The sequence below is a fragment of the Stigmatopora argus genome, chromosome 2 (genome assembly GCF_051989625.1).
Source record: "Stigmatopora argus isolate UIUO_Sarg chromosome 2, RoL_Sarg_1.0, whole genome shotgun sequence".
Classification (NCBI taxonomy): domain Eukaryota; kingdom Metazoa; phylum Chordata; class Actinopteri; order Syngnathiformes; family Syngnathidae; genus Stigmatopora; species Stigmatopora argus.
This window is the reverse complement of record NC_135388.1, coordinates 19,756,631-19,768,648: the sequence shown is the minus strand read 5'-3', so window position 1 is coordinate 19,768,648 and position 12,018 is coordinate 19,756,631. Positions and strand designations below refer to the sequence as shown.

Genomic DNA, 12,018 nt, shown 5'->3' with positions numbered 1-12,018 from the left:
TAGAATCTTAAAATAACTATTTACTTTTCCAACAGACTGAATGAAAAATCAACCAATCACACTCATACCTAGGGGCAATTAAGAATGGTCAACCAGCCTATCATGCATGTTTTTTTAGGATGTGGGAGGAAACTGGAGTACCACGCTACATGTTTGTATCTATTACATATAAAATGCAGATGCTGATTCACACAAATTGTTGGATGAGCTCTATCTGAGAGCTTCATTTATTGTACTGTTTATTGAACTCTTGAAACTTGTGCATTGTTTATAATGTATGAAATAGATATTACGGATTAATGGCTTCCTTAAGTAAACGTGACGGATGACAATACTTATCATGCTGTTTATTTGGAGTAAAAAAATGTTTTTTTTTCCGCATATCCGTGACAAAAAAATGGAACAGGAAATGGCAGAGAAAGATAATAATTGCAGTTACACACAGGGATAAAGTTTTTGTAGTGCAATGCCTACAGAGTGGGCATTGATACTAGATCAACAAATTGGAAGTTTCATCCATTTGGGCATCTCTGTGAATTTACCCACATAAATCGGTCGTTGAAGCGCCAACGCCATTTTGTATTAATTGCTTCAGACCGTTATTGGGTAAACGGGTCCTTAGATGGCGGTGAATGGCTGTGGGATAATTATGTGAATGTCCTTGTGTGGCCTACCCTCAGATGAACCAGACAGCAAGATTTGAAACCTGAACTGCACAACTGTAAGGCTGATGGCCTAACCATTAGGACACTGTGCTGCTTTTTACTTTTTATGAAAAGTTGCCACTAAAATGGGCATACACTGTGCAATTTTAGAGTTATTGTTTATAAATTGTAACTTCCACTGTAGCACTTGATCATCTGTGAATATAATGTTGCCTTTCTGCAGGTAATGTCACTATTTGCTGCCTGTAGGGGCTGCACCTTGATCATGCCAGACAGCCTGAGAAAAAAAAAACATGTTTGCTAGCAACATTCACTGCAGGCAAGTGCTTTATTTTTGGAGTGCCCACTGCTCCTGCACCTCTTTCCTTAAGGCTCCAGTTCACTAGAGGATGAGACGGTCTAGTGACACTCTGAGCTGGGATTAACAACCAGAGAGCAGTTTGTCCCAACATCCGCTCGCCAAAGGTAAACCAGTCAAACTGTGTTGCTTGATTGACAAGCTGCTGATATTTCGATCCTCTTCTGGCTATGTGCCAAATGTTTACCTCTATCCGGTGCATTGGGCTTGTTAGCAGCATGTGGGCAGCTGGACATCTTAAATGCATGATACCTATAACACTATTGGTCCAAGGGAGGGAAACAAGGGGTTACTTTGTTTCTGCATTGTTTTGTGCCCTGAGCAAAAGTAAGTCAACCATGCACAACATTAGGCGTACATGAGCCATCTCTTCGTTAACTTCGTGCATAATATTAAACGATTGTCTTCACTCCCCCTGTAATATCAAGCTGTTGTTTTATCTACAGGATTCAGAACAAAACCAGGGCAGCAGATGTTGATATAATTAGCTATAGTTTGTTTGATTTCCAACCAGACAATGAAGACACATATATGAGAAAAGAGCTCAGTTTGAATTTTGTTCAATTGCGCTATTTAAAGATACATTCATTGAGGTCATGGTCAAGTTTTATCTGAGATAATCTTTCACTGTCCACTTATGAGCTGCTTCGATGTAAGCGAAGACGCCCAACCACGGATCCTTAAAAAGGAACTACTCGAGTGTCAACTCACCTCCTTGCCATTGGAGTGGCTTTGACTAGACAAATGTATTGCATGCTTACTTAAAAACTGATATAAGGTGTTCCTTTCAAAGGTTGAACATGGGTATTTTCCTTTTTTTTTCTTTCACTGTTGAGTATTTTACATGAACAATTTGTGTGATTTGGAAATTTACTCAGTCCGTGAATGTGACTCCAATAAACTTTCAGAGAGACATGTGTAAGCTTATAGAAGCTCTGGGAGGATTTAATGCCTTATATTTATTTTCAACAGACTGATGTTGTTTCTGTGAGCGTAGGACATCAGGCAGCAGGTGTTCACTGTCAGAATGCTTGCTCTTATTTCCCTCAGGCTAAATTTAGACTGCAGGCCCTTTCTAGTGACAACCGAATATACAAATCACACTGAAACGAGACTATCTATTGACAGTTAGGAAAAAAGCAAACTTACGTATCCAAATGTTATTTATATAAATTTATTTATTTATATATTTATGTATTTATATATATATATATATATATATATATATATATATATATTTTTTTTTTTTTTTGTTTATTAACTTATTTATTACCTATCTATTTATGTCTAAAATGTCTTTTCCTGTGTCTGCATTCTCACCCTCTAGCTACTGTGACAATGAATTTTCCTGAATACGGGATGAATAAAGTTATCTAATCTAATCTAAATGCAATTATTAATGCACCCTATTCTATTGCATGGGACTGTTATACTCAGTCAATGGTCCATGTATTCCTTTCACCTGTCTTGGCTTGTTTTCTTTAGCTAATACATTAGTTTTGGGGGCACTGCCTCCTCACTGGCTCTTCCTGTGCATTCTGCATACTTGCACCTCTTTACCTTCTTCTGCATGTATCACTTTAATTTCATGCCAAGGTCATACTCATATTTGACCGCCTCCATGAAAGACTATTTTCATGAGGCGCTTGTCATGATTTCAATGCATCCTTGACGTAAGTAACAGCTTTACATGCCTTTCTATTTCTAATAGCATTGCCTTAGGTAGAAAGGCATCATCTTCAGGACCCAATTAAGACTTTCCAAATGTGAAAATGAGTCAGTGATGAGAGCTCGTGTTCTAATTTAAGCTACAGATTTAGCTCTGAGACATGAACCCATCTTATACAGTGTCAGAGCAGGCAATAGGAATTCAGTGTAGAACATGATGGACAAGTTCACGACACATGCAACTTGAGCAGGACCCATGAAAATCCATCAGAACAAACCACACAAGATTAATAAAAACGTTACAATTGTTTTATTAAATTGATGAATACCTGTCTTAAAAAACATGCTGATGACCTATTTTTGTCCCAAAAATTATATATATATATATATATATATATATATATATATATATATATATACATATATATATATATATATATATATATATATATATATATATATATATATATATATATATATATAATCTTTAGAAGAGCTGAGTAAATGTTTTATTTTAAATGACAAACTATATACAGTTAATCATTTTCACCTTTAGCACCAGAAGACAATCTTTTTTAAATCCCATATGGAAAGGTCCTATGGATGTTGTTCTCTAGGCTGTAAAAGAATGAAAGAGCAGTGGTCATTAAACTGTTATTAATATAGTTGAATGAAAACTCAGTGCTTCTATGAGCTTCGTGTCATTAATTCATTCATTTTCAGTTCCACTTATCCTCACAAGGTTCGCGGGGGTGCCTGTTTCCCAGCCAATTGCAGGGGAGAATGAGATAAACAACCAATCACCCTCGTGTTCAAAGCTAAGGACAATTTAGTGTTCAAACAGCCTCGCACACATGTTTTGGGGCTCTAGGAGGAAATTGGAGTACCCAGAGAAAACCCACACAGGCATGGGCAGCACATTCAAACTCCACACAGGAAGGTTGGAACCCAGCAGGAATTGACCCCTGCATTTCAGAACTGTGGGGCGGGTGTGCTAACCCGTTTTCCATCATGCTGCTGACCTGCATTGTGTCAAATAAAACTATTTGAGACAAATAGTGTTAACATATTTTGGTTCCAAAAATACACACAACACACAAGTCTTACCAAAAAGTTAGAACCAATCATAGAAAGAATATTTGAAGCTATTATTAGAATTCTATGCTTGTCATAGACTTTCCATAATGAATACCATTTTCAAACATAAGGGTTTTCATGTTAGGAATTCAAATCACCAATTTTATAATGATACCATATCTATTCTTTGGAAAGCAATGCAATATTTAAGATATTTGCCACAATTCGATTTCATTCAAAGAACCTCCATAGATTTATGAAGGTATTCTGTACATGTTTAAATTAATCAGTTATACCTACTTTATTTAAAGCAACAAAAAATCCCAAGGCAATTTGTATGTTTTTGATCATTTTGATGCTGAACCATTTCAGACATTTGAATGAAAAGCATTTTCCCAATTGATATATGGACTGAGTTCTAAGTGTGCACTTGGCACCGGGGTAATGCAGGCAGCGGTTCAAAGATTGACTGATCACCTAATGATGGTGAATTGGCTTTGAAGTTTGAGTAAGATGCCGGTCCAATCTACCAGACTTAAATGGACAATAAGTTGCAGTTCTTGTTATTTTTATTTAAAATGGTCCACCATAATGCATGTTACCAGGGGAATGCTGTGCACCATCAACACAATCTATAGTAGAGATAGGGGCTGTTGTCCTTGATTAAGGATGCCCTGAGTAAGTAGGCCATATATGTCAATGAATTGCTCAATTCTGCCACCACGCCTTGTCATGAAAAAAGTCTGGAGATTCTGAGGTGAACTCTGTTTTCACTTGTGTAGAAGCCATTGAAGTGGTTAAAAATCTCCTCAATGGGATGTCCCTCGGGGTGAATGAGCCGCCTGGAGCTTTGAACGTCATTGGATGCTGTAGCACTGTCCTTGTTGACCCGGCTTTGCAACATCACATGGGCATTGGGGATAGTGTTTCTTGATTGGCAGACTGAGGTCGAGATCCTCATTTTAAAAAAGGGGGATGGGAGGGTGTGTTCTAATTTCGGTCAGTCTTGAGGTATTGGAAGGAAGGCTCCATTGAATTTCAGAGTTGAAAAGAACAATGTGCTTTTTGCACCGGTGAATCGTAATATAACATATACAAATTTAAATGAACTTGGATTACAATGCAGACACACTCAAAAATAAGTTTAATCTAACCTTACACTAAACTTAATTCTAATTTTGTTTTACATTTTTATACCTTCCTTCTCCCGGCCGGGTTGGCTGTTTGCCCCACCTCCACCCTGACTTTCACTATCGATGGGCTGTTTGCTTTTGTATTCCCTTCAAAATATTCCCAAAATGATGCACACAAATGTCCTCACAATAGGATAACACACGACCACTTGCCAATGAGAAGTAATATATACTCCTCGTACTAACGATCGCTACGCCATTCGCGCTGAGTGACGGAAAAAAAAACACTGAAAAAAATGCAACGCTCTGCCCAGTGCTCGTAGATATCTGTTATACACGAAAGAGATGCGGCAAAAAAGACAGTGCGCTGAAATCATAAACAGCCTCTCATGTCTTGGCCACCTGGCTTTCTCGTATCTCCAAATTTGTCTCGTATCTAGAGATAATTATTTGCTCGAATTTTTACTCATATCTCGAAATGCTCGTATGTCGGGGTGCTTGTATGTCGAGGTACCACTGTATATAATTTCATATTTTGTATGTAAAACAAAGCCAGCTGATTAATATATCTGTCCTGTAACTTTTGCAGGACTTGACAGCTGTATGATGGAAGTAAGCAACGGATTGGAATCTGGCCTTCCCCAACAGTATCCCCCACCCTTACTCCCAAAACCTTCCAAAGACAATGTGACGCTACAGAAACTAAAAAAGAAGCGGGTCAAGAAAAGGGGCAGTCTCTCTCTGACACCTATCCCATTTCGTTCCTGCTTGTCCCCTGTCAATGAGGCCAGCCCAGATCTTGAGCACAGTGATCTCTCCAGCCCACCAAAGACACCAGATTTAGTCTGCACTGTGGAATCCTTGAGGTCATCTTTTTCACTGAATTCCTTTGAACAATCTGCATCTGGTTTTCCTCACCTTGAAGGCAGTTCCTTCAAACAAATTGACACTTTAGTGCCACATGTTAGGAGTTCTGCAGAGCAGGTGGCACCATTATATGAATGCTCTACATTCTTGTTTGATGAATTGCCACCTAGTATGATGCAGTCCAAAAATTCTACAGGAATGGAGCAGGCTCCACTATCCTCACTTCAAGCTACTTTCGATTTAGTGTTACCGAATTCCCCTAGGTCTGTCACACCCGTCGATCATCTCACTGTGTCAGAGTCCAATCCTGAAATATCAATTCAGAACCTAACACCATCCTCAACCATTCTCAACATCAGTCCAGACCCAACATCTTCCCTTTGTAGAGATCTACCTCCTGAACTACATCTGTTATCGGTTTCAAACACACGAAACAATTGTTTTTCTCCAAACTGTGTAGAAACAAGCACTGTTTCAAAAGAACTTACTCTCCTACATACTACACCAATGTCTCAGATCTATAGACCTAACAGTAATGGTAACTTAATAAGGAAGTTAACCCAAAAAACTACACATGAACCTCCCAAAAATTTGACGGTTATGTCAAAAGCAACATTGGATGAGATCTCTAAGAGTTCCTGCAGTCAGCAGCTGACAGCAATAAGCCCAACGGCTGAGTCATTATCAATGACATACATGAAGAAAAAAAGGGCTGAGGAAACAAAGGATCTAAAGTCAGCTGTGCATAAACTTTTATGTGGGAAACCCCAAACTGTGTCTGGCACGCAGTCAAGAGTTTCCACTCCATCTTGTGAAATATCCAAAACGGGTTCTATATTATTTGTAAGTACAGCTTTAAAGTCCTGCCAAAATAAGTTTGGACCCTCATTATCCACGGAGTCTATCGGTAGCAAAACATGTGCTGCTAAAAAAGAAGTACAGCAGAATGTGAAAAATTGCAATTCTGGAGCTGTTCAAAATACCTGTAGGAGTACTCTGGATTTAAGCATTCCCACTGACACTGTTATTTGTAGAGAAACAGTGACATCACATGCATTAAAAGACCAAATTTCAGAAAGAGAAAATGCACGTTTGCCAAAGGTCCCATCATTTCTCTGCACTGAACCAAAGGCTCCGGAAATGTTGATTTATCCTCAAGGATCCAATAGTTTGAGCTACTTGTCGCCAAACTATCACCATCCAGTTGTTGAGGCACGCAACTCTTTATCATCACTACTGGAAAACCAAATATCGATGGCCACTTCCAAAACCAAGGCACACTCAACATATTATGGACTTAGTCCTCTTCAGTACACTGCTCATGGTGGTATTCAGACTCTAAGATCATACCAAAGCCTTGCAACCCACAGAACTCAAGTTTCCTCTTTTACCGGAGCACAATCAGAGGATGTTTATGTCGCAAAAGTGGATTCAACACAACACTTTAGTGGGCATGAAAAGCTACGGCCATTGGATAGTGAGGTGACTTTGCAACCACGTACAATGTCAAAGGATTCAAAATTTCAAGCAGTACAAACTGTAACAGATAACAATGTCTTTGAGAAAAGTCACCAAGCCAAAACACAGCATGTGGAAAAAACTTCATTTAAAACATTTGGTTTGGAGGGAAAAAGACCTGAGCTACCTCTGGGTTTGATACAGAAACATAACGGTCATTCCACAAGTGATGTATCTCCACGAAAGGCCTCATACTCTGAGGTTCCAATGCCAATTCCTAAAGCAGGTGAGGTGCACACATCGACTGCGACAATGATTCCCATGGATTCAGATTTAAGTATAACCTCATGCCTGAACAATAGCAGGAATGTTTTTAATTCAATCCCAAAGCTGGTAAATCAAGATTCAAATATAGAACATATTATAAAAGTGATTGGTGGAGAGAATTGTGCAAAAAAAGATGGAAAATACAGTATTTTTAAATCAGGGAACAATTTTGAACAATCCAATGTCCCAAAATCCGAGCAAAAGCTAGAAAATGTTTTTGTTACCGAGTCATTCACAGGCAAGAATCGCGACACATTTGAAAATAAAAAGTATTTTATCCAAATGGAAAATCAGGCTTTACTCAGCCAAAGAAAAGAGTTTAAAAAAGAAATGAAAGTAAGAAATGAGTTTGTTCTACCTACTAATGGCATTAACATTGATAGTATTTCATCCTCTGCTGTGTCCATTACTAACAATATCAATGAAAATTCAAACAGAGACTCCCAATTGAAAAGTGAATTTGAAAACCCAGCTATGAGAACAGAATCAATGATTCAACGTGAGCCAATGGCAGATTCTGTTTGTTGTGATGATAATCACATACTCACTAAAACAGTAGATTGCAAAATGCGTTACTTTGGAGACAGTTGTGATTTGAAAATGTGTCCCACTAGTGTCAATACTTTCTCAATCACTAACCATATGCTAGATGTCAAGCTAGCAGAAATGCCAATGATAACGACCAAATCCCCAAATATTTTCCCTTTGGAGAGAGACCAGCAACCAAATATAGAAACTGCGATCCTTCAGAAAACAAGTGATAATAGACTTCTTGACTCCAGTTTTCAACGTAAAGTTAGGAAGGAAGAAAGTTGCATTAACTCCAGCAAACCCTTCATAGACAGACCACTAGCATTTGAAGATGACCATGCTAAAAATAGTGTACAACTGACATTTTCAAATATGAAATGCCCAAGACTCAATCCAAATGTGCCTTCCTTGGCAACCAATGGCGTTGATTTTGTTGCTGAAAAGTTACAAAAGGATTCCCTTCCTGACATATCTGTAATGGCAGAAGACAGAAAGAAGACATTAACTAATTCCAAAAGTATTTCTAATACATCAAATGCAAAAACATTTTTGAAGATTCTTGACATTTCAGATAAAACATCCGAGTCACAATATAGAGGATCTTTGCCTTTGAGCAAGACAATTACAAATATTGTTTCCCCTAGGGAAATGGTTGGTGTTAACAACAACAAGGGTGTTCCAGAAACAGTAAAGTTAAACAAATCTGACCGTGTTCATGAAACCCATGAAATACAGGGGAACAACATAGAACATTGTCAAAACCCAATGACAGATGAGCATGATCAAAATTCTGTAAATTTAGCAGTAATTAAAATGGAAGAGGATAGTCAGTTCAACAAAGTAGGCAGTATCCCTTTGGAACGTGGTATTCATAACGGAAATAATATTCTTTCTTTAGCAAAAATCCCCCAATCTGTTCTCACCCCACTGAGCCCGACAATGCAAACAAAATCTATGGTTGTGCCACGAGCCTTTTCGTTACAAAAAACAAGATCCTGTAATATGCCAACACATGCAAGTAATTTAATTTTACCCCAGACCTGCCGGTCCCCTGTCAACATTACCCCCACTCCAGTACTTAATAAAACAGAAGACATTTCTCTCAACACAATGTTTTGCAAATCAAATACTTATAAAACAGATTCAAGATTCAATATGGAAACCAAAACTAGCCCTCTTCTCCATAATTTGACCCGCATAGGCAGTCCAAGAATACATCCTTCTAAGCAGGTTGAAATCAATCAATCAGTCAGTGTAGAAAGAAATCATTCTGTTGTAAGCACCCACAATCAAGTGCAGGAAAACCGTTCTGCCAGTAAGGACCAACATTTGACAGAGCAGCCAGTTGAGAACATATTCCCTGCAAAGCCAGCAAGAGGTACTGTCATGAATTCATCCATAGTTAAAGCTGCCATGATTGATTCTACAAGTCATGCCTCTCTGCCTCAGGACTCAGTCACAGTCACAACTCCATCTTCAAAGAAAGGAATGTCACCACGATCTCAACAAATCACTGGTCTTATAGAAAAGAAGATGAAAGACACACCAGAAGAGAGACCAGCAATCGAATGCTCCACGAAGTCAGTGACATCAACTGCATCTTCAATTGCTGAGAAAAAAGCAGCTGGGCCTGGAACACATCCTTCCCCCACTGAGCCCAAAGCCAAACCAAAGCCTAAAAGCCTGAAGGAAAAAATGAGTGGATGGACACGACTCAAGAAGCACATGGTGGTACAATCAGAGGAACCTGTCTTTCCAGAGCCGCAGGCCAAATCCCAAATTGAGTCAGATCGTGATTGTAAGGACAAGTTATCAGAAGACCAATGTGATAATCAAGAAATGATCAAGCAAAAAGAGGTTCCCAGGGCCCTAAAGATGTGGGATGCTCTCCTCTTTCAGATGTTCTCTACTAAAGACCGAATTATGCATCAGATCAACACCGCCAAAAGAGATCCAGAAGAGAAAAAGGCCAACAAAGGAACCCAGGAAGATGTTCCGTCATTTGTCAATCGCCTACCAATTTTGCTGTACAGTCCTCGATTTGATGCTAGGAAATTAAAACAGGCAGCAGTGAAGCCATTGACAAAAATAGCAACGGTCTTTGAAAGGGGACTCCTGAAACGAAAAACTCAGGAGGATGAACGCAAGGACTTCAATAGAATTGCCAGAGGATTTGGACCGACTTAAACAAAAGAAATGTAACTTGAACAGATGCGTTTGTGGTTTATTAATTCACATTTGGAATTCTTCATTATAATCGGACATAATAATAATCGGACATAGGCCCTGTCGTCAGGGCCTATGTCCGATTATTATTATGAAATAGATATTAGGTAGGAGTGTTTTTTTTACCTTGTAGGAGAACTTTGACACTAATCTCTTCAAGTTTGGCCTTATTCAAATTATATTAACATTAAGTGTAGGAAAATTATGGTATGGTTTTGTCATCAATCATCTCTTTGAAGTACTGTCAACTCAGGCATTCACCTGGAGATGGAAACATTTACTTTATAGTCTTAAATATGTAAATTGCTAGGGGAGAGTGATGTCTGTGAATATGCATTATGATAAAGTAAGTGTGACCTGCTGCCATTAATATTTGTAATAAATATATAACTAATATTGACATTCCTCAATCAGCTAAGACGATGCATTTCATTTCAAAATGAATATTGGATGGACAGTCAATGTTTTGGCAGTCAACCAAGCCACAGAACAAAAGCCGAACATGCTATATAATTAGCTGTACATGCCTGTCCCCCAAGGACAGCTGGGTTAGGCTCCAGCAACCCCCGCAACCATTTCGAGGACGGGCTGTATGGAAGATGAATGAATGAACGAATTAGCTGTTCAATCTAAATGTTTAGGACAGAATTGTGAATCAGGTAACAACATTCTCTATATTCTGTGGGACTACAAATGGAAACAGCATTAAAGTGGAGCTGAGGTGGAAATTTGGAAATTAATCATGATTATGTTATGTTGCTTAGGTCTTTGGACTAATAATGAGAATGAAGAGAAAGTAAAAATCTGTATTACATGAGTGTTTCATATAGGTCATTTTTGCTGTCACACTAAAAGGATTTCACTCTTGAATGTCGCTTTTAGGTCTTAAAGTGAAACCAGATGATTGTTTTATTTTTTAGTCTTTTTTTCCAAATAAGCCATCTCTGTTAATTACATTGATGTTTAAAATGTGTTCACTGTGTGATGGCGGCATCCTTTTGAATTTAAAAGCGTATTATTAACTGTCTTAATAAACATGCTCACACTGCATTATGTTTGTATTTATGATTCACTAATGGTTAACTGGAAGTCTCAACAACTTGGCGCGGAACGTCTCCAAAACCATGGAACTCATCTTGGACTTCAGATGGAACAAGCCCGTGCCGCTCTGCTGACCTCACTTGGACTACTTATTTATTTATTATTTATTGATTATTTAATTGTCTGTTTGTTGTTGTTATTTGTGCACTATGTGGTGACAGTTTTAAATATCATTATACTTGTATAATGACTATAAAAGCATTCAATTCAATTCAAAATACCATGACATCTGCAAACCAAGTGCTGCCACCAGACTGACTATTATTTTCCGCATATGTCATATGTTAAGCGACACACATATTTACAAATATGAGAATATCTACATAATACAGCCAACAACAATTGCTTTTGGATGCAATATTCAATTAGGTCACTGATGGTGTAGTGGTACATTTGCCTAATTCGGTGCAGGCAGTGTGGAATCGGATGAGCGATGATGTGATTGTGAGTCTGAATGATTGGGTGTCTCTGTATTCTATGAGTGACTTGCGACAACTTTAGGGTGTAGCTGTAGCCCGTCTCTCGCCCAAAGTCAATGATTAATAAGGTGGTGAAGTGCCCCAAAATGTCCCAGACCAAAAGCACAAATTAAGCTCTGATTATGTAA

The 12,018-nt window shown here is 38.4% G+C and overlaps 2 protein-coding genes across 3 annotated transcripts in view; one reads left to right on the top strand and one right to left on the bottom strand.

Moving 5' to 3' along the window:
* The first annotated feature begins 1,018 nt into the window (after window positions 1–1,018).
* On the top strand, window positions 1,019–10,327 carry LOC144070664 (uncharacterized). The gene is made up of 2 exons (XM_077595066.1): window positions 1,019–1,130; window positions 5,491–10,327. Exon 2 carries the CDS (start codon window positions 5,505–5,507, stop codon window positions 10,269–10,271), a length of 4,767 nt encoding a protein of 1,588 aa, XP_077451192.1. The 5' UTR covers window positions 1,019–1,130; window positions 5,491–5,504; the 3' UTR covers window positions 10,272–10,327.
* The window catches only part of LOC144070665 (uncharacterized), a 27,513-nt gene continuing 18,681 nt past the window's right edge, over window positions 3,187–12,018 (bottom strand). The window contains exon 13 of one of the 2 annotated variants that reach the window (XM_077595067.1): window positions 3,187–3,309. In XM_077595067.1, coding sequence (XP_077451193.1) covers window positions 3,289–3,309 — 21 coding nt within the window. In that variant the 3' untranslated portion in view covers window positions 3,187–3,288. The remainder of the gene's footprint in view (window positions 3,310–12,018) is intronic. The other variant, XR_013299426.1, reaches the window with a different exon arrangement.